The sequence below is a fragment of the Bubalus bubalis genome, chromosome 14 (assembly GCF_019923935.1).
Source record: "Bubalus bubalis isolate 160015118507 breed Murrah chromosome 14, NDDB_SH_1, whole genome shotgun sequence".
Classification (NCBI taxonomy): domain Eukaryota; kingdom Metazoa; phylum Chordata; class Mammalia; order Artiodactyla; family Bovidae; genus Bubalus; species Bubalus bubalis.
The window spans coordinates 25563324-25586595 of record NC_059170.1 but is presented as its reverse complement, the minus strand read 5'-3'; the positions used below and the strand labels follow the sequence as shown (position 1 = coordinate 25586595).

The 23272-nt window shown below is 40.7% G+C and overlaps 1 protein-coding gene and 1 long non-coding RNA gene across 15 annotated transcripts in view; one reads left to right on the top strand and one right to left on the bottom strand.

Annotated features, from left to right (window-relative positions):
- The window catches only part of RAB22A (RAB22A, member RAS oncogene family), a 47343-nt gene extending 29849 nt beyond the window's left edge, over window positions 1-17494 (bottom strand). Inside the window, exons 1-2 of the mRNA XM_006049029.4 lie at window positions 17295-17494; window positions 16221-16300 (exon numbers count right to left, since the gene is read on the bottom strand). Coding sequence (XP_006049091.1) covers window positions 16221-16300; window positions 17295-17330 — 116 coding nt within the window. The 5' untranslated portion in view covers window positions 17331-17494. The remainder of the gene's footprint in view (window positions 1-16220; window positions 16301-17294) is intronic.
- Window positions 17495-17762: 268 nt separating this feature from the next.
- Window positions 17763-23272, top strand: part of LOC102391382 — a 74157-nt gene continuing 68647 nt past the window's right edge. For all 14 annotated transcript variants that reach the window (XR_006639963.1, XR_006639960.1, XR_006639964.1 and 11 more), the window contains exon 1: window positions 17763-17993. This is a non-coding gene — a long non-coding RNA (uncharacterized LOC102391382). The remainder of the gene's footprint in view (window positions 17994-23272) is intronic.

Sequence of the window (23272 nt, the reverse complement as noted above, 5' to 3'; positions counted from 1 at the left end):
TTTGAGTAAACTCTGGGAGTTTACTCCACACACACAAAAATGTATACAATTATTCAAAGCATCTTTATTTATAAGAGCTTAAAACTGGACTCCATTTAAATGCCCATCAACAGGAGACTGGATAAACAAATTGTGGTATATTCATACAATACAACTGAGCAATAAAAAGGAACAAACTCCTGATACATGCAAAAACATGGATGAATCTCAAAAACAGTATTGTGAGCAAAAGAAGGCTGCACAAATGAGTACATATAGTAAGATTCCATTTATATAAAGTTTAAAAACATATATTTACTCTACCGTGAGAGAAGTCAGATGGCAGTTAGGTTGGCGAGGCAAGGGTGGATACAGCAAGAAGGGAGCTTTCTGGGGTAATAGAAATGTCCTATAGCTTGGTGGCACTTAAGCACAACATAAAGACTAGTTAAATTATACATTTTACTGTATGTAAATAAAAGCTCAATTTAAAAAAGATGACATAAAGACATTTTCAAACAAAAAAAAAACCCCAGCACCAGAAGAGTACATACAGTAAAGGAGATATGAAATGGTGTTTCTTCAGAATGAAGTAAATAACCCCAGATGGAAGGCCAGAAATGCAGGCAGGAATGTAAAGCAACAGGAAAAGTAACGTGGAAAAAAGGGACAGGAATGGTGACTGTGTAGCAATAATAAAGGTCCTGTGAGGTCTGGAATTACAATACGAGGTAAGAGCATACAACCCAGGAGATAGAGAAATTAGACTTGAGATTCTTGCGCTGTTGGAATGTGGTGAAAGTAACTTACATTAGACTGGAATAAGGCGAGGATACATAAGATGATGGCAAGAGTAAAGAGTTAAAGAACAACTAATGAATGTATTTAGTTGTTCTTTAACAACTAAATGGCATCACCATTTAATAGCATCACTGACTCAATGGACATGAGTCTGTGAAAACTCTGGGAAACCATGAAGGACAGGGACGTCTGGTGTGCTGCAGTCCATGTGGTTGCAGAGTCAGACATGACTGAGAGACTGAACAAGAAGAATGTGTAAGTACCAAGATAACTAATGGTTCAGAAACATGGCATTAAAACCAAAACAAAATTCAATCCAAAGAACACAGGACCAGGTAAATAAGAAGCCAAGTGTAAAACTGCTGTATTTAAACATAGATACACCAGTAATTATCTTAAAAGCAAAATTAAATATTCAAATTAAAAGTCAAAGTTGAGAGCTCTGGAGTCCAGACTTGGTGGTGGTACCTGCATGGGGAGGACCCTCCCCAACTGATCAAGCAGAAAACCACTGGCTGGACAACAGGGTCTGGGGCTACCACTGTGCTGGAGAGGGAGAGGGGGTGCCCTGGGAGGAAGATGCTGCAAAGGGAGCCTCAGATGCACACATCAAATCCGCTCAAATCCAGAGTCACTTTACAACCACTCACACATGGCGGTGGGAGGGGGAGGGGGTGGGCTGCAAGGACAGCAAGAGTGGAATACCGTAAAAGCCAAGCAGAGATTTCAGCGGCTGCCAACTGCAAGACAGGAAGAGTTGGAAGTTTTGATCCTTAGGCCACATTTCAGAGGTAAAGACTGTGCCCCCAGAATAAGGATGTGCCATGAGGCTAAATACTCCAAGGGAACCATCCTAACAGAGTGTAAAACCAAACCTGAACAAGTTCAAGGGGATACTCAGCACTCCTTAGCAAAAGATAATATAAAATCCCCACAACAACATATCTTCTGCAGCAGTCAGTATACAACAATAATTAAAGAAAAACTACTACAATTGCAAAGAAATGTGATCCAAGGTCAAGAGAAAAAAAAAGAGTAAACACCAATAGATCATGAGCTGATCCAGATGTTGGCACTAGTAGACATATGCTTTAAAAGCTGTTATAATCAGGATTTAAAGAAAAGGAGTCATATTGAGTGAACAGATAAGCTTACAAAATATAAAAAAAACACCAAATAAAGATTCTAGAATTAAAGACAGTATCTGAAGTGAAAAAAATATACAGGATGTGCTTAAAGGCAGTAGAAGGATCAACTGAACTTAAAGACAGATCAAGAGAAATAATGTGATCCTAAGACTAGAGAGAAAAAGATGGAGAAACAGAGTGAAACAAAACCTAGGCCTCAGTCACCTGTTTGAATAATACTGAATGGTTTAACACACGGATAACTGGAATCCTACAGGCAGAGCAAGAGAATGGGGTAGACAAAATATTTAAAGAAATGATGGTTGAAAATGTCCCAAGCCATCATATTTCTGATCCAAGCAACTCAGTCACTCCAGAGGATAACAAGCACCTAGTACACAACAGTAAATGATGGAAGACAAAAGACAGTGAGGTCCCAGAGCATACAAAGACCTCTGTAGAGCACAGAGGACTCTGTCCAACACTCTCCTATGACCTACGTGGGAAAAGAACCTAAAAGAGTGGATCTATGCATAGGTATAACTGATTCACTTTGCTGTAAAGCAGAAAATAACACAACATTAGAAATCAACTACACTGCACCAAAAATTAATTAAAAAAATAGAGATCTTAAAGCAGCCAAGTAATAAAAAGATGTGTTACATACAGAGGAACAATGCTAAGGATGATGACAAGCCACTCAGCACAAACCATGGAGGCCATAACACAGCAGAATACCATTTTCAAAACACTAGAAGAAAAAAACCTGTACATTACACCTCCAGGACTTATTTATTGTATAACTGGAAGTAGGTACCTCTGACACCTTCACTGACTTCACCCATGTAATATACAGCATGGTGACTACAGCTAATAATACCGTACTGTACATTTGGAAGTTGCTGAGTAAATCTTGAATGTTCTCATCCCAAGGAAAAAAAAATTTCTAACAATGTGTGGTGACTGGATGTTAACTAAAGTTATTACGTTACCACTTCACAATACCTTCCAATATAAAATCATTATGCTGTATAAAACAAAATACAAAAAGGGGGAAAATTCCAGAAATCTTTACCTAGCAAAAATATCCTTTAAAAGTGAGGATGCAATACAGACCTTTTCAGAGCAACAAAAACTGAGGGATCTGTTACCAGTAGCCCTGAGAATAACATGAAATGCTGAAACAGTTCTTTAGGCAGAAGGGAAATGACATCAGATGAAAAGTCAACTCTAGAAAGGAATGAAGGGACATGGAAACAGGTAATATGTGTGTCAAATAAAATGAAATGAGTTTTGCACTTCCTTTTTTTCCTACCCTGAATAATCAATCTCAGAGTCACTGTTAGGTGGGCCAAGCAGGGAGGTACATGTGGCCAAGGGGTGGGGTGGCCCAGCCTCATGGAGCCAGCATGAGGGCATCAACAGCTCAATGTTACACTCTTTTATACCAAGCAATCAGTTGTCTTTTAATGACATTAGAGAGATAACAGTTGGTTGTCTCTTAATGCCTTTATTTACAGTAAAATAGCCATCATTAAAAAACATTGAAACAGTCTCTAATTTAGAGAAAAGTTACAAATACAGAATTTACTTATCCTGAGCCATTTGGGAGTAAGTTGCCTCATTACCTCTGAACATTAGTGGACATTTCCTACAAACAAGATTATCTTTCCTACAAACATAAGCAGAATAAGATAATCAAAACTGTGAAATTAACACCAACACATTACTACCATCTAGTCCTCAGAGCCCATGTGAGTTTTATCAACTGTTCTAATAATATCCTTTGTTGTTCAAAACACATGCTGTATTTAGTTGTCATGATTCTTGAGTCTCCTTCAGTCTGGGTCCGCTTTTCAGTCTTTCCTTGACTTTTTAAACTTTGAGACTTTTGAGGATTATACACCTGTCATTCTGAGAACAGTTTCTCAATCTGAATTTGTCTAATGTTTACACATGATATGATTATACAGTAATAATGATTAAATTAATGTAAATTAAATTCAATTAATATGATTCTGGTAGTTATAATAAAGTATGTTCATTTTTTGACTTTTGATACTCCTTCAAGACTGGAGCTTAATTCCGTACCCTGTGAGTTTGGAATGGGCTTATTAGTAACTTCCTTCCAAGGGGTCATAAAAATACCTCAGATTCTTCTTTGCTCTCTACTGGGTCACTTGCCTGGGGAAAGTTAGCTGCCCTGCTATGAAGACACTCATGCAGCCCACTGGAGAGGCCCACATGGTGAAGATTTCAGAAACTGAGGCCTCCAGCCAACAGCCATGTGAGTGCACCATCTTGGAAGCAGATCCTGAACCCCAGCCAAGCTTTCAAATGACTGAAGCTCTGATTTAACTGGGACATCTTGACTGCATCACCACAAAAGGCCCTGAGTCAGAACCATGCCAGATAAGCCACTCTGATTCCGGATCCACAGAAAATGTGGATTAAAGTTTGTTGTTTCAAGTGGCTAAGTATTGGGATAATCTAAATATTGGGATAATTAGTTACTTAGCAATTGATAATGAGCACAGTTATCCACCACATTCACAGAAAAATGGTGGTTAAGAAGCCATAATATCATCTAAAAAGATGCAGAGAAGTATTAAGACAAAATTCAAGACCCATTCTTGATTTAAAAACAAACAAACAAACTTTCAGCAAACCAGAAAAAGAAGAAAGTTTTCTTATCTTAACAATGAGCACCCTACAGTGGACATCATACTTAAGGGTATAATGTTAAACGCTTTCCCACCAAGACTGGGAAAAGGCAAGGATATTGCTCACTAGTTTTATTCAACATGGTAGGAGGTTCTAGACAATGCAGCATGGTTTTGAAAAAATTAAAAGGAAAAGAAGTCAAACTGACTTTATTCTCAGACAACATAATCATGGATGTAAAAAACTGTAAGGACTCTACAAAACAGTTATCAGAAAAAAATGAATTTAACAGTATTAAAGTATACAAGGTAAACATGTGAAATTCAATGGTGTTTCTACAAAATACTGCAGATAAAAATACTACAATTCCATTTACAGTAGTTTAAAAAACATTAATACTGAGGTAAGATTTTTCAACAAGAACATTTTTTTTAAGACTCCTGCATTGAAAAAAAAAAAAAAAAGACTCCTGCATTGAATACAAAACGATGCAGAGACAAACTAAAGGAGACCTAAGTAAATGGAGAAAGACACCATGTTCACGGATCAGAAGACTCAATATTATGATTTATTAAGATGCCAAGGCTACTCAATGGGGATAGAAAGGCTTTCAACAAATGATGCTGGGACAACTGGATAATTACATCAGAAAATAATGAATCTTACCTCTACTTCACAGAATACAGAAAAATTAATCTGAGATGGATCAAAGAACTAAAAGTAAAGCTAAAACTATGAAGAAACATAGGAGAACATCTTTGAGAACTTACGGCAAGCAGTGCTTGTTTAGAGGACCAAAAAAAGCATGAACCCAGGAAGACCAATTGACAATATGGACGTCATTAAAATTAAAACTCCTCATTAGAAGACATCATTAAGAAAATGAAAAGACAAGCCATGGAATGCAAGAAAATATTCACAATAAATATATCTGACAAGAGTTCTATTTGTAATATGTAAAGAATTTTTACACGTCTGTAAGAAATAAGGCAAAAACTAAGGAAAAATGGGCAAAAGACTTGAATAGTGACTTCATAGTGAATGACAAAGAAACACATGCAAAGATGCTTAATATTACTAGTCATCTGGGAAATGCAGATTAAAAGCACAATGAGATACCATTTTATATCCACCAGAAAAACTGAAGTTAAAAAGACAAGTACTGGTGAGGATGCAGGGCAACTGGACTTCTATACACTGCAGGTGGGAGGGTAAAATGACACAACCAAGTTGGCAAGTTCATTCTAAGTTATATAAATGCACCTTTCCTATGAACTAGAAATTCTATTCCTAGTTATTTACCCAAAGGAAATGAAAACCTATGACTATAAAAAGAGTTGTAGAAGAATGATCACAGTATCTATATTCATAATAACCCCAAACTGGAAACAACCTGGACCTCCATAACCAGGAGAATGGGTAAACAAACAGTTACCTGTTCACATAGAAGAGTATCAGTCACCAATTAAAAAAAAGATTATGATACATACAACAATATGGCTGAATCTCTGAAACATTGTTTTATGGGAAGAAATAGGACACCAAAGAGTGCTTTCTGTATTATTTACGTGAAATTCAAGAACAGGCAAATTAATCCACAGCGACTGAAGTCAGCACAGTTGCCACTTATGGGGAGTGGGACTCACAGAAACAAACTTCTAAGATGATGGAAATGTCTGGATCTTGATTAGGGGTAGTTATATGGAATATATATATAATATTATCAAATTCAAATCATAAGCTGCTTACAAGAAACCCACCTTAAGTAAAAGATACAGAAAGGTTAAAAAACAAAAAGAGACAAAATGCGCCACGCAAACACCGACCACAGGAAATGCTGCTGGTACACTAAGAGCCACAATTAGGCCTCCAGGCGGCGCACTGCCAGAGCTACAGAGGGCAGTTCAGATGGTGGGAGGCCTGTGTTGTAGTCAGATGTAGGGTTCTAGATTTGTTAAGTACTTAATGCAGCTGCAAAGCAGATAAAGTATGCCATCTTTTCAAACACATATGAAACACTTACCAAAATCAACATATGCCAGGCAAATTGCAAATTATATCAGTAATAAAGGATTTAAATATGTTCGCTAATTTCAATGTAATTATGCAGTAATCACTAAAAATATTAACTAGAAAATTTCCCTATATTTGGAATTCAACAAACACATCTAAATGATGTTTGGATCAAAGATGAACTCATAATAGAAACTTGAAAATATTCTGAAATGAATGATTGAAATGATATTTTATAAAAACTAGTTTGATCTGGTAAAAGTCATGATTAAAGTTTTAAAACAAGGAATAGAACTGAAAATAAGGAGTGAAAATCAATTATATAACTATCTATCTGAAGAAGTTAGAAAAAATTAGCATGTTGAACAGGACAGAAACTATAAATAGGTGCATGGATGGATTAATGAAATAAAGAAGAAAGATTGCAGAGTTCATCAAAGGCAAAACCAGTATCAGAAATGTAAAAGGGGTATGTGTAAAATGTAAACAGAATAAAGTGTTAACATCTTTTTGCCAATAAATTGAGGGAAGTTTATGAAAATTATCAAAATCCTTAAACAAACCACAATCTATCAAAATCAATGCAAGAAAGAGAAAACCTGAAAATGAATAACCTTACAACTATGAACGAAATTGACTTCTTAAACCCTATTACACAGGGACAACTCAAAGCCCACATGCATTTTGCTAATCATTTAAAAAAGTCATAGCAGCATTTTTTTTTTTTTTTTTTTTTTACAAACTCTTCCATAAAAGAGCTTCTCAACTATTAACAGTTTCATCAGGGAAGCAAAACTTTCATACCAAACCTGACATGTACGTTACAGAAAGGGATACTTCATGACAATCTTACTCATAAACATACATGGAAGTTCTAAAAAAGAGTAAACTAAAGCCAGTGATATGCAAAAAGAATAATATATCACAATATAAGTGGATTTATTCCATGAAAATTCAACAATTTACCACATTAATAGCATAAAAGAATAATTATACAACCAAGGCAATCGAATAAAAATCTCCATCCACACTTCACACTTAAAAAAAACAAAAACAAAAAACTCCAGCATATGATAAAAAAAGACACTCTGTAATATGCTAAGGTGTGTGTACAAAAACCCTACAGCAAACATATTTAGTGGCATAATAGCAAAAGCTTTCCTGCTAAGATGAGAATATCCAGTATGATCATTTCTATTCAAAACTGAACTAGAGATCCTACTCAATAAAAGATACAAAAAGTTTAAGGATTAGAAATAAAGATTTCAAAGCAATACCATTTAGCACAAAAACAGCAGAAAACTACATTGAAACATCAAACCAGTTGGATAAAATCTGATGAAAGATGTACCAGTCCACTAAACAGAAAAGCAGAAAAAATGCTCAGGAAAAATAAAAAAAAGCCTAACAAATGGAAAAATACATTTCTATATTCATATATTAGAGATGCAATATCATATAGATGTCATTTCTCTCCAAACCAATCTATAAATTCAATGAAACGTCAATCAAAAACACAATGGGAATTAGTGTGTTGGTATGAAAAAAGAGAACACTAATGTTCACATGGAAATGTAACAGGCCAAGAATAGCCAAGAAATTATTGAAGAATAACACAGAAGTACTCATGCCACTGGACAGAGAGACTTATTACACAGATAGAGGAATTAAGACACTGGCACAGGGCCAAAAAAAAGGACGAATAGTTTCTTTCAAAGATCACTGACTAAGGCAAAAAACCCCCAAAAACAAAAAAACAACTGTACTATGGATTTTATAAGATGCAGAAGCAAAACATATGACAATAATAACACTACGGATCAGCAAGGAGAAATGAAAGCATACTCCTGTAAGGTTCTTATACTATATGTAAAACTGTCTATTATTTGAAGGAAGAATGATAAAGAAGTATATTGTAAATCAAAGCACAACCACTAAAACAGCAGAATAGGTACAGCTAAAAAGCCAGTAGCAGAGATAAAATGGAACCATTAATATAAGGGGCGAGTAGAAAAATACAGCAAGATGGTAGATTTAAGCCAAACAATATTGATAGCTATAAAAAATAAAAATGGTCTAAACCAGTACTGTACAACAGAGCCTTCTACAAGGAGAACTTGAATGGCAGCTAGTGTGACCAAGGAACTCAAGTTAAAATTTTAACTTAAGTTCAGACAGCCACATGCAGCTACCTACAACTGTACTAGACAGCTGGTGCAACTACTCCAATTAAAACGCGAGACCCATAATGCTGTCTGTCTGCAAAAACTCACTTTAGATATAAAGATAGAAATAGGTTAAATGTAAATGGACGGGAAAAGATATGCAAACACTAATCAACATGGAGCTGAAGAGTGTGTATTCATATAAGACCGAGAAAAATTCAGAATCAGGACTGTTACCAGGGAAAAAGAGGGACATTTCATGATAGCAAAAGGGTCACGCTATCAAGAATAAAAACAATAAAATGTATTAATAGATATGTTCAATAGTAAGAGCTTCAAAACATATCAACCAAAATTGATTAAACTAAAAACAGAACTAGACAAATCTTCAATTAGGGTTGGATTTCAAACACTCTTTTCACTGCAAATGAGGGGGAAAAATCAGTTAAGTATACAGAAGAAAGGAACAGTGCTATTAGTCAAGCTGATTGTTTAACATTTATAGAACACATTTACAGCAGCAGAACATATTCTTTTCTGCTAAACATGGAACATTCATGAAGACCACATGCTAGGCCATAAAATAAGCGTTAAATGTAAAAAGGTCTGAAATATTCAATGAGTTATGTCCTCTGATCCAATGGATTTAAACCACAAATCATAGTAGTTGAAAATTTGTGGAAAATCCCCAAATAATTGGAAGTTAGAAAACATACTTTCAAACAACTAATAACTCACAAGGGAAAGAAATACTTTGAACTAAATGAAAATGACAATACAATCATCAAAATCTATGATATTTCACCCAAACCAGTACTCACAGACAAATTTATAGTTCTAATTGCATACACGTAAAAAAGCCTTAAAAGTCAATATTCTAAACTTCCACTTTAAAAAACTAAAAAAGAAGAAATTAAGTCAAAATAAGAAAAGGAAGGAAAAAAATGAAGATAAAAGCAAAAATCAATGAAAAAGAAAAGTGGAGAAAAACAGTGAAACATTAATAAAATAAAAAACTGGTTCTTTGAGAAGACCATTAAAATAGCTAGACAGATTCTAATGACATTAAAATGATAGTAGAGGAATATTATGAACAACTTTATGCCAATAAATTAAAAGACCAAAACAATGGACAAATTCTTTGCAATACACAAACTATTCATACCAAAGCTTACTCAGGAAGAAATGAATAGGCCCGTAACTATTAAAGGAACTGAAACGGTAGCTAAATTTTGCTGACACAACTCCTTGCTCAGATGGCTTCACTCGTGAATTAAACCAAACCTTTAAGGAAGAAATAATACCAATTCTACACGGAATCTTCCAAAAAACAGAAGATGAAAAAATACTTCCCAACTTATTTTATGAGGTCCTGATACCAAAACTAGAGAAACGTTATTATTACAGAAAACTACAGATCAATATCAGTCATGAACATGGAGGCAAAAACTTTTAGCAAAAATGTTAATAAATCCAATTCAGTAGTATATTAAAAAAATACATAATAACCAAGTGAAATTTATCTGAGGAATGAAACATCACTTTGTTATTTTAGTATTGATTGTTGTAATTCACTATTTTAAGACTGAAAACGATAAAGTGTTAAGAACAGTTCAAAAGATAAAAAACCCACCTGGCAAAATTCAAACAATCCTTGATAAAAAAAAAATTCTCATTTATTTAGGGATAGAAGAGAATATTCTCAACCTGATAGTGGGCACCTATAAAAAAAAACCTAAGAGCCTAGACATCCAGCTTAATGGAAACGACCAAATACTTTTCCCTCAAGACTAGGATGGAGAAGGCAATGGCACCCTACTCCAGTACTCTTGCCTGGAAAATCCTATGGATGAAGGAGCCTGGTGGGTGCAGTCCATGGGGTCTCGAAGAGTAGGACACGACTGAGCGACTTCACTTTCACTTTTCACTTTCATGCATTGGAGAAGGAAATGGCAAGCCACTCTAGTGTTCTTGCCTGGAGAATCCCAGGGATGGGGGAGCCTGGTGAGCTGCCATCTATGGGGTTGCACAGAGTCGGACACGACTGAAGCGACTTAGCAGCAGCAGCAGCAGCAAGACTAGGAATGAGGGAAGGATTTTGGCTGTTAACCACTTATCTTAAGTACTGGAGGTCTTAGCTCACGTGACAGCCAAGTAAAAGAAATAAAAGGCATGTAGATTGGAAAGAAGGAAAGAAAACTGCCTGTTACAGATGACATGATGGTACACCTAAGAAAATCTCAAGGAATCTATTAGAAAGATGTCTGAACTAATTGAATTTAGCCAAGTCACATGACACAAGGTCAACTTTATGTTTGCACATGAAGAACAAACAACTGAAACTTTAAAATTCCATATAATCTGTAGAGACAGAAAGCTTATCAGTGGTTGCCTGGAGCCTGTGGTAGGGATTGGGATAAATACAGGTTGGGGCAAGAGGGGACAGACTGGAGTGATGCAAGTGTTCTACATCTTGACTGTAGCGATGAGCTCACAGATGTATACATACAAGTATACGTGTGCTGCGTGCTAAGTTGCTTCAGTCGCGTCCAACTCTGTGACCCCATGGACTGTAGCCAGCCAGGCTCCTCTGTCCATGGGATTCTCCAGGCAAAAATGCTGGAGTGGGTTGCCATTTCCTTCCCCAATTTGTCAGAATTCATCAAAATGTTCACTAAAAATGGGTGCATTTTATTGTATGTAAACTATACTTTAGTGAGCCAATTAAAAACACAGATTGGGTCTTACCTGGTGGCTCAGCAGCTAAGACTCTGCCAGCCAATGCAGGAGATAAGAGTTCAATCCCTGGTCAGGGAAGAGCCCACATGCCGCAGAGCAACTAAGCCCGTGTACCACAACTACTGAGCCTGTGCTCTACAGCCGGAGAACCGCAACTCATGAGCCCATGTACTGCAACTACTGAAGCCCACACACCCCAGAGCCTGTGCTCCACAACAGGAGAAGCCACTGCAACGAGGCCTGTGCGTCGCAACTGGAGAGTAGGCCTTGCCTGCTGGAACTAGAGAAAAGCCCAGGCGGCAACGAATATCCAGCATAGTCAGAAATAAAAACAAATATACAAATAAAATTATAAAAAAACTAAAACACAGATCAATGGGATACAATTAAAAAAATCCATAAAAAGTGCACTATAAATACAGATGATCAATTTATGACAATCACAGCTCTCAGTACACAACAGTGAATTATGGATAATCTTAAAAAAAAATTGAGAAGTAAATCTCTGCTGGAGTTAAAAGAAAAAAAAAAAAGACAATCCCCCACAACTTAATTTTACTTCTCATATAGAAATTAATTCTAGGTAAAAATTAAATCTAAATCTGAGAAGCAAAACAAAATTTCTATAGGATAACAGGAGTGTATTTTCATGACTTTGGTAAATCAAAGTTTATTAAAAGGACATAAAAAGCACTAACATAATATCTTTCATTGAAAGACTGATCAAATGGATATATTAAAAGTAACAACCCTTCATTAAAAGATCCAGAGAGTGAAAAGGATAGTCACAGTGTGCGAGAAAGTATCTGCAATAGTCAGATGCAACAAATGACTACAGAATCTACAATATCCAGAATACATTCATTACACCCATAAGTCAATGAAAATATGACTAACAACTCAATAGAAAAATGAACAAGATTCTCAAACAGGCAACGTATCCAGATAACCAATAAAGATATGAAAATGTGTTCAGTAGCTGTAGTCATATGGGAAACAGGAATTAAAACCAGAATAAGGCAGTACCACCAATCCTCCAACACAGCTAAAATTTGAGACTGATGACATCTAATGTTGTAGGGGATATGAAGCAACCAGAACTCCCAAACACTGCTGGCAGGAACATTAACTGACACAATACTTCAGAAGACATCTACTAGAGTTAAGATACATATTCCTTCTGAGCCAGGAATTTCCCTGCCAATTCCCAAACCCTGACTAGAAACCACCACAATTCCAACAGTAGAATAAACTGTGGTGTATTTATCCAATGGGATACTTATTGTACAGAGATGAACAAGAATAAACTATCATTACATGAAATGACATAGATGAACCTCACAAAGTATGAATCAAATAAGCAGATACAAAACAATATCTACTAATTCCATTTAAATACAGTTTAAAAAAACTATAGTTAGAAGTTTATCAAAAAATATCAGTTGCTAAGAAATAACATATGCTTACCATATGAAAGTACCATTCTAAGTAATTTTTACGTATTTTAACTTGATTTTCACAACTCTGTAATTAGAGGCAACTAATTATCCCAAATGTGCAAATTTAGTCACAAAGAGGTTAAATACTTTGCTCAAGGCCACAGAGCAACTATGTGTTAGACTTGGGATGTGAAGGCAGCTAGACCGGCTGGAGACCTTGCAGTCTAAACGCTACATTGCCGCTCAGTGGTAGAGCTTTAATGGAAACACAAAGGAGGAGGGCAAATGAAGCAGGGAGAGGTAAGAGAAGCAGGATTACTAAGTTCCCATCTCCCAAGAAAATAAGCACTAGATAATGCCTAAAATTGGGGGATGGGGTGGGGGAGAAGAGAAGGGATCAAGAATTAGCAGTATGTGCGTGTTAACGAAAAAATCTGGAGGACAGATCAGAAAAAAACAGCTAAAACCATCACAAAAGTAGATACCTCTAGGGAGTGAGTCAGAGTGGACCAGGGAACTGTTAATACTTAACTATTAAGAAAAAATACTTAGCTATTACAGAAAAAAACCACACACACATTGCTTTGGTAAAAGTAATTTTGAAAGGTTTTAATAAGATCTAAATATTTTAAAAACAACGCTATCATGTATTGAGCCCCAGTGTCCCTGGCACTTAGCTGAACATTTGAAAAGGAGTATCTCATATGGAGTTGGTGCCAGTTATTACTACGATTTTGCTGATGGGGAAACAGATTCAGAGTTAACCAGCTGGCAGGTGGCAATGTCCATGTCTGGACCACCACCAGGGAAGATGAAGGTCTAGAAGTCAACAAAGCAGCAGGGATGAACAGATATTCAGGAGTCCTGGACAGGAGCAAGTGACTCATGTTGGCTTCAGGGAGGAGAAGGGACAGTAGGAGGGGGATCTAGAAAGGATGCCCAGGGTTCTGGCTTGAGTACCAGAGGACATGTTGGTCCTTTTCTCTCTACCACAAGGTCCATGGAAAGAGGAGCAGAGGGCCAGGCCTCTGATAGGGAGCTCCTGAGCTTAGTCACGGATATGCAGAGCTCCAATATGTTTGGGAAAGGCACAGAGGAGTCAGGCAGGATGCATGAGGAAGACCCTTGGGTGTGAACTCAGCAGAGGAGGAAGGGCAGGCAGAAGACTGAAGAGCATGCAAAGACACAGGAAGAGAAAGAACACCCGTGGCCTGGGCCTGCAGCCTGTCCAGCCTCTGGGCCACCCGTCCAACACGCCCTGTCCCCCATGCTACTCACTGCCCTCAACATCGCCAATAGCTCCCTTCCACTCTTCAAAAACTTTTGTCTCTAGACTATCTTCTGAAATATAATCTACTCATTTATCAATATTGAGATGTCAGGGCTTCTAAGTGCCTCATATTTTCACCGTGAGGCACCTTGGGAACTGGCAGAGCCCTGGGCCAGGGTCAGGCCCTGGCTACATGCTCTCACCGGGCCTCCACATTCCTCCTTCGGAGCACAGAAAATGGCCAAAGAACTCACTTCCTGTGCTTTGGTTACACAGTATGTCTCTCTCCTTCTTGGAAGGTACCTGAGGGCAGGAGGGGCTTGTCAACTTTTCCTGAAAAGCTCTAAATAATAAATACTTTGTGGGCCATGGGGTCTCAGTCACAGCTATACAACTCTACCATTGAGCCGGAAAGCAGTGGAGACCACATATAAATGAACAGGTATGCTGTGTCTCGGTAAGGCTTTATCATTGAATTGAGAGGTGGGCCAAAAGGCCAGGGTCTGCTGAGCCCTGCTCCGAATCACCAGCACCCAGGCTAGCATCTGGCATACAGCCGGCACTGGATGAGCAATAATGAAAGGAAACAGCCCTTGGCTTTGTCAGTGAGACAGAAGCAGGTCCTGAGGGAAGGTGATTTCAGCAGAGCAGAGGGGTGGGATGGTTGGCAGAGGGCTGAAGAAGCAGTAAGCTCTTGTTCCAGAACCCCCCGTTTGCCCAGCAGGCCTGGGGAATGGCCCTGTCTAAGGGGAGCAGGGCTGGGGAAGGAGTCGGGGGTTGCTCCTGAGCTCAGGTGTGTGTGGGGCTGATTGTGAAGGAGGAACACATGTGCCAAGGATAGAGAAACAGGAGGGTGGAGGAGATGACGGGAAAGCCTCAAATCGCTCTTTCTGTGAGACATTCACCCAGACTAAATGGGGAAGACAGCTGGGCTTAGGGACTGGGTGCGCGGCCAAACAGGGAGGCCTGGCCGCCCAGGACAGGGCCACAGACCTCCTTGTCAGCCCCCCTCTTCCCTGGCGAGGCGGCACCTCTAACCGAGCTGGCGGTGGGGCTTGAGGGCTGACTAGTGTGAGGAGTGTCGCTCCCTGAGGCAGCAGTAGGGCCTACTGGCACTTCCTGTCCCTTCACTTTCCCACGCAGGTAGTGACAGGCAGGCCTAGAGGAGGATGAGTTCACACATCAAACTTGCAGACACGCCCAGTCCTTTCCTGAAGAACATTCAAAGTCACTTGAATTTCAGAGAGTCAGTAGTGGTTTCATCTTGACGCCTTCAAATATGGACGTGCACGCTGTGAATTATGTCCCCATTAGGCAGAACAGAATTTTTCTTTAAGTGGAAACAACCAATTGGGTGAGGCTTTGCATAGCAGCTACCTAGTTTTATAAGCTTAACACGAGTATTAAAAGACACAAAACACAACTTCTTACAGAGGAAGTATTAACAGTACGAAGTTTAAACAGCCTGAAAAGTTTAGAGTCAAAAACCTATAGCCAGTCAGTTTCACTTTTCCTATGAACCAGGTACCTCCAAAAGGCTTACATTTTGATATTTCTCTGTTAATTCATCACGGCTACTGGAATGTGCAGCCATAGTGCTGAAATGTGTGAGAAGGGTTCAGACTTCAAACTATTTTTCAGGAAGAGCTAAAGCCATCTAAAGTATCTTTTAGTTGACATGCCAGAGAAAAAAAGCATTAAGATCTATTTCTTCTGCCTTATTTCAAGGTGAAATCTGCTGTTCCTATTCACAGATTGAAGACTCTATGTATATTCTAATAAGTAAAACTTTAATTCCATACTCTCACTCTCAAGTTCTCACTCCTCACAAGTTAAAAGATGATTTTCCTAAAACACATCAATCCTTGCTCTACTGTTTCAAGTTCTTCTCGAGATGATGGTCATCACTGTCTCCAAATTCACTAGCTTTTAGAATGCGGATGCCTACCCTTGTAACACACCTTTGTTTGAAAGGACTTTTCAGTACACCTTTAGACGCATATTAGTAAACATAACCTCTTACCCTATTGTTGGGTTGATGTTCGGATCAAAACTGTCTTCCACGAACCGCCACACAATGCTTGATTTACCCACACCTGTATCCTGAAATACAACCAGAGAGGTGAAGAAGAAAAAGTTACTTGCTGGCACGTACCAAAAACTGCCTTGTGCCCCAAGTTCAGGATTTTGGAAAAATCATCCTGGATAGGCGAATTTTAAAGAAACGCAAAGGAGGTTTTCATAAAAATTCAGAGGAGTAATGATAAGATTTCAAAATGTATTGTAGGAGACAATATCTGAGTTTACAAAAGATGTGAGGATCTTCTGAAAGACCCCAAGTTTCTGCGTAGTGTGCAAAGTGACAAACTCAATTGCTCTCTAACAAGTCTACGTTAAGAATGAACTCCTGAACTACTTCTGAGTAATTCCTGATACATCCCAGCCCCACCCAATCTGGGAAGGGGTACGACTAAGTTATTGAAATCTTTCTCAGTCTTTAAAGCAGCAACTCTGGTAAGAGAGCATCAGCTTCAGAAAATAGGCTCTGAAATCGCAAAGTTGCCTTGACAAGTTAGGCAGCTGAAGCTTCAAACCAGTTTTGGGGGCTTTTTGATTTGAATGTCCCACTCCCGCCCCAGGAAGGTAAATCTGCGTTAAGTATCAGGGATATTCCACAAGTTCAAAAACACCAAGCAGACAAGAAAAGCAGACTAATGCTGCTTGTAAAACAAAAGACCTGTTACTAATCTTACTTTGCAAGCCTTGGCCAACTCCTAACTAGTACCTGGGCAAACTATTTAAGACTGCTCTTAACCCAGAAGCAATGGAAGGGCAGGGAGGACTCTTCACCCTTTGGGGGCCAGGAAGAGTCCCTGAGCACTAGGGAGGGGCAAGGGTGAACCCTACCAACAGCAAATCCTTCAGGAGGGTGCGGCCAGGTGGGCGGGATGGCCCAGGGGGCAGAAGCGAGGCTCCGGACAGGTAGGCGGTGTCCCGCACCCAGTCTGGGGCAAGGGGCGGAGGGGATATGGGCACGCCCTGGTCTGCGGCCCGCCCGGCCTCCCGCGGCCCTCCCGGTCAGCTCGCCGCCACTCACCCCCAGCAGACACACTTTGAGCTCCCTCAGCGCCATGGCCTGGGAGCCAGGGGCGCGGGCCCGCCGCCGCCCTAAGTTAAGAAGGGAGAGGCCCGGCCCAGCACGAGCATCCCCTAGCGCCGCCGCCGCACGGCCTAGCCCCGGCCGCGGGGCGCGCAGAGGCGGCGGCCGCCCGTTCGCTGGCCCTCGGCCCGGCCCGTCCGTCGCCAGCCGCGCGGGGCCCGTCTCAGCAGCCCCGTCTCAGCAGCCCGGACGGTGCCGCGGGTTCCCGGGCGCCACCGCAGCCGCCATCTTGAGACGCCGGCCGGGTCACCTGACCTCCCCGCCCACTTCGGCAGCCACCTTCGCCGAGAGGGCGGGGCCGGCCGGCGCAGCGAGGCTTGCGGGGAGGCCCGGGCTCGAGGGCGGGGCTGGCAGTAAGGGGGCGGAACACTAAGCCATATGCCCCGCCCCTATCGCTCAGGCCCCGCCCCTCAGGCGCCGGCCCCGCCTCCAGGTCATCCCAAGATGGCGGGTGAATGGGGTCCAGCTCCTGGGGCGCCCCCCTCCCCTTCAGCCGGAACCACCCCACGAGGCCCGAGGACCCCCACAACCGTCCCTGAGCCCACCTGCCGCAGCCCCCTCGTAACTCCTTGTGTGTCTCTTGGTTTTCAGAGATGTCCCTGTACTTTGTGGACTTGCAGGATGACTTAGACGATTGTAAGTAACAGTTGGGGCATCCCGTCCTTCCCTGGGAACTTCTTGCAGAATTAGGGGTGCACAGAAGGCGGATGTGGGATCTACAGGCTGGGCTCTTCATGTTGGAACCAGAATAGGGGGACCCCCAATTGCCTTGAGCACTTGTGGCGGTCCCTCCTCACTGGGCGGGGGCGGTCGAGGACGGGGAGCCCTCCCCGCAGTGGGGAGGATTTTTGTTGGAAAACTTCTGACTTCCTGTTACTTTCTTTCTCTTCCTCCTCCTCCTCCTGCGGTGGCCCGGGAGAGCTAGTCCTTCGTTCATTCTGGCGATTCCCGGCGGGAGGAGGCGTGGCCCCCTCCGGGGTTGGGGGGCTTCCAGCCAGGGTCTCCAGTTGTCCCCCAGGACTTTTCAGAATGCCGGGGAGTTTGGGAGGTCCGGCTCTACGTGTGGCCGACCACAGACTCGCACAGACTCGCACAGACTTCTCCAGTGTCTTGGCCACAAGCCCATTGAGGAGCCCACTGGTACCCGCGTTTCTCGGATGGGTCTCCCTCCTGTACCTTCCTGCCCACAATGGGTGGAGAAGATGTACCTGTTAAGGCAAGTTCGCACTGGTGGTGAATGAAGCATTTCTTTTCCATTCAGCAAACTTTTCTTGAGGACCTCCTGTTTCTGGGCCAGGCCACGTGCCGATCCCAGAACCTACAAAGATGAACCTGAGACTGTGATGGCTCTCACAGGCCAGGAAGAGAGCCAACTTGTAAACAGATAATTACCAAACCCTGGGTGCTTGCTGATGAAGGAAGCCTGTACAAACCATCACAGTAACCAACATCAATGGGGCTTACTGTGCTCTTTCCTTCTGCATCTACAAGTTTCCTACTAACCAGAACTGGGGTTTACTGAAAATACCATAGGTCAGGCACATTTATTTATACACATATTTCTGAAAGAACACACATATTCTTGCTGAATACACATATTCTTTCAGAAACATGTGTAATTTATACACATTATTTCTTTCAGAAGGAGGCAACTTTATTAAAGTAAAATGACCCTTGAAGGGGCCAGTGGTTGTGGATTCTGGAGTCAGACGGCCAGAGGATGAAGTCCTGAGCCACTCTTTACTGGTTGTGTGATCCTGGCCAAGTCACTGTACCTCTCTGAGCTTCACTGGCTTCATCTGTAGAATGGGCGTAATAATGGTCCACCTCAGAGGGCTTTAGTAGAGGTTAACTAATAAAAGGTTTAGGAACTTCTTTGGTGGTCCAGAGGCTAAGACTCTGTGCTTCTAATGCAGGGGGCCCAGGTTCAATCCCTGGTGAGGGAACTAGATCTCACATGCCATAACTGAGAGTTTGCATGCCGTAACTCAAGATCCTACATACTGCAGTTAGAAGGTCCTGCATGCCTTGATGACGATCAGAGATCCTGTGTGCTGCAGCTAAGATCTGGCACAGCCAAATAAATATATAAAAAATAAAAGGTTTAGCATGAAGTCTTGTACATAAGAATCAGTAAATATTACCTGCCATTATTATTGAATACTGTGGAGCAAGGTACAATGTGGGCCATGGGTTTACAAAATGTTTCAGTCAATGGGTGTCTTTGAATGGAAGGAATGTAGTATTGCTCTTGATAAGCAACAGTAAGCTGCTGTTAAGGCACCTCTCATTCATAGATTTAATATTTGGCCTGCCTGGAAAAGCTGTTTTTTGGCTATTTTTCAGTTATCTAACAAACTACCTGAACGCTTAGTGGTTTAAATCAACAGCATAACAATTCTGTGCATTGACTGGGTGATACAGAAGCCTCATGTGTTCTCTGGAACTCTGGGGAGATGGGAGGGTTCAAAATGGCTTTCCTCACCTGGCCGTTGGCAAGGAAATCTGCTGGAACTGTAGATCAGGGCCTCAGTTCCACAGCTGCTTCTTCCCCTTGGCTAGCTTGGACTTTCAAAGGGTAGTGGTGGCAGGCAATTGGATCTCTTCTGGCAGCTAACTTCCTTTTGTCTTTTCTGTATATGTGTACAGAAAGGAATTAAGAGATTATATAGGAAAATAATTCTGATTTTGGCTCTATTTGTACATATCTTAGGTGACACTTGTAATAAAGAATTCATTCAATACTGTTTAGGAGACTGCTGAAGACTTGTCTCGGTAAGGAAGGAAACCAGCATCATGGCTCTGAACATACCCAGGCCATGGGTAGAGCCACTTGGGGAGCCTCCCAAGGCTTCCTTATTGCGCAGAGGTGGAGTCTTTAGGATGCTGTATCTATGAAATTACAATATAATTGGTCTAATTAATAGCCATAATAAGAGGGCCTTTCCCCCACAGTAACTTATGCTGCCCTGGGTCCCACCTTTACACTTTACTGTGGTAGTATTTGGGAGGCATTATTACACTGTGATTACGGCAAAAACCCTGAGGTCCGGTGACCCACTTCCTGTCTTTAGCTGAGTCAGCATGAGCCGATCACTCACCTTTGTTCACTTTCTTCATCTGGAAGACCTGACAACTGGAGATGCTTCATAGGACTAATATGAGGATTAGATGAAACAGAAGACCCAAAATGTCTTAGGGACTTCTTGGTGGTCCAGTGGCTAAGACTCACACTCCCAAAGTAGGGGGCCTGGGTTCGATCCTTGGTCAGGGAACTAGACCTCACATTATCCGACTAAGAGTTTGCATGCTGCACCTAAAAAAATCACACATGCCTCATCAAAGATTGAAGATCCCAAGAGCTGCAACTAAGACCCAGCAAATAAATAATTAATTAATAAAGTATTTAAAAAAAAGACATCTTAGCCCAGTGCCTGGCATAGAGTATTCCATTCAGTGATTATTACTGTTATTATTTTAGCTGTCATCATTACTACTAGGCATTCATGTAAGATTTTCTGTTCCTGTGTTAAGGGTTGCTACTGTGTGGTAGGCGGGATTGTTCCTGTTTTATAAATGATGAAACAGAATCAGAGAGGTTAAGTGACTTATTCAGTATGGCATAGGTCATAAATGATAGAACTAGCAAAACTAGCAATCAGACTAGTTTGACTAGTTCTGACTCTTCCTCTTTTTATTCCATCACAGAGATCAATCTCACAAATATTCTTAAGCTAATGGTAGGGCACAGTTTGTTGGTTTGGGTGGGTTCTGCATCTGTTGTCCTCCTTGGACTTTTTTTTGGTCTAAATGACGGGATAGCCATTTCATCTAGGCTCTAAGTCTCCTTGGCCAGGGACACTGGTCATCCTTTTTATAACCTAATGTCCTCCCTCCATGATCTAGGTGTTCAGTTAATGTCGTTACTGGTAACCAAGATGGATTACGAGGCTTGTCTGATTTACTTTGTGATTTCTTGATTAAATTGGCTCACTTCAAAAAGAAGCCATCAGGAAAGGTTGCCGTGTTTTTTTCAAAATCATTCAGTCTCTGGGCCATCAGAGCACAAAAAAAACAATTTTAGTGAATTAGCCTGCTGAAGCAACCTAAATTCCTTCTCTTGAGAGCAAAAAGTGTGTGAGATGGCCAGACACAGTGGTCCTGGTGGTAGATAGCACATGGAAGGTGGAGCTGGATGCATCTCTGCCTCAAGGGCTTATAGGCTTGTCAGCGTCTGGGTTGATTAAAGCATGTGGGGGCTAAAGAGGTGTGACTCCTGGTAAGGCTTGCTTGACCAATTAGAATTTAAATGTGTACTAGTGGTGGGTGGAAAAAAGTGAGGGGACTCTGTTGCAGATATAAAGAGACCTATCAACAAAGTATAATATATGGTCATATTTGGATCCTTAGTTGAACAAATGAGCTATAAAAAGACATTGAGACAGTGGGGAAAATTAAACTTGACCCAGGTATTAGGTTATATGAAGAATTATTATTAGTCTTGTCAGATGTGATAGTGGTGTCACAGTTTTGTTTGAAGGAGAAGGACCTTATTTAACAGAAGCAAATAGGCATTTGTGGGTGAAACAATATGATCTGTGAGGTCTGCTTTTAAAATACTGCAGCAAACAGTAAATAATCAACAGGTTGGAAAGAAAGATGAGTGGGAAAAGTTGGCAGACTATTTATACTTGTTGAAACTGGCTGGTTAAGGGTGTGGGGGTTTATTATAGTATTATATTTTTGCATATGTTTGAAAATTTCCTTAATAAAAAGTTTTAAAAAATGAGATGAAAGTTTCATATATGATCAAACATCTATTTAAAGGGTTTAATGCTGGATTTCAGTTCTGAATTCAGCTGCCATGTTATTGTAAGATATATTTAGCTTCAAAAGACAGACTTGGAAAATGTATTAGTATTTGCGGGACAGTGTATTTCTTTCCAAATGTTCAGGTTTTAAGAGGTAGCTATGAAAGAAGTTGGAAGAAGGTTTACTCCTATTGATGAAGAAAACTAGGTGCCATCAAATGATGTGTGTTTCTTTGTTAGAAATAGGATTAGCTAAGTTTAAGGACTACAGATAGACTCTTGGAATAGAAGGAGTGGAGTATGTTCAAGCTTGAATAAAAGACACCCTCCAGAGCAGGAAGCATTCTGTTTCACCTGCCCACTTTGGTCAGGTTTGTAACAATGTTCTGCTCAAGGACCACAACCAGGCGGAGAAACTATATTAATTTGATCCCCAAACCAAACCACTGAACTTTTTCTCTGAACTATTACATAAACTTGAATCAAAGATTGTCAAAAAATTTTTTAAGTAAAAACCTCCCTGTTGAGTGAACTAGTTTGAACAGGAACTTGAGTGTATTAACAGTTGGGAAATAGAATGAAATCCAGCCATTAGATTGTTCTCTAAATCAGAGATGGGCAATTTTTTTTTTCCCCATAAAGGATCAGACAGTAAACATTTTAGACTTTGCTGGCCCGAAGTCCTAATGCAAGCACTCAAGTCTGCCATTGTAGTCTAGTAGCACCCGCTGCTGCTGCTGCTGCTAAGTTGCTTCAGTCGTGTCTGACTCTGTGGGACCCCATAGATGGCAGCCCACCAGGCTCCTCTGTCCCTGGGATTCTCCGGGCAAGAATACGGGAGTGGGTTGGCATTTCCTTCTCCAATGCATGCATGCATGCTAAGTCGTTTCAGACGTGTCTGACTCTGTGCGACCCCATAGATGGCAGCCCACCAGGCTCCTCTGTCCACGGGATTCTCTAGGCAAGAATACTGGAGTGGGTTGCCATTTCCTTCTCCAAGTAGCACTCACAGATATACATAAATGAATGGACATAGTTGTTTGCTAATAAAGTTTTATTTACAAACACAGGCAGCAGGCTGGATTTGGCCTTCTGTTCTAAATC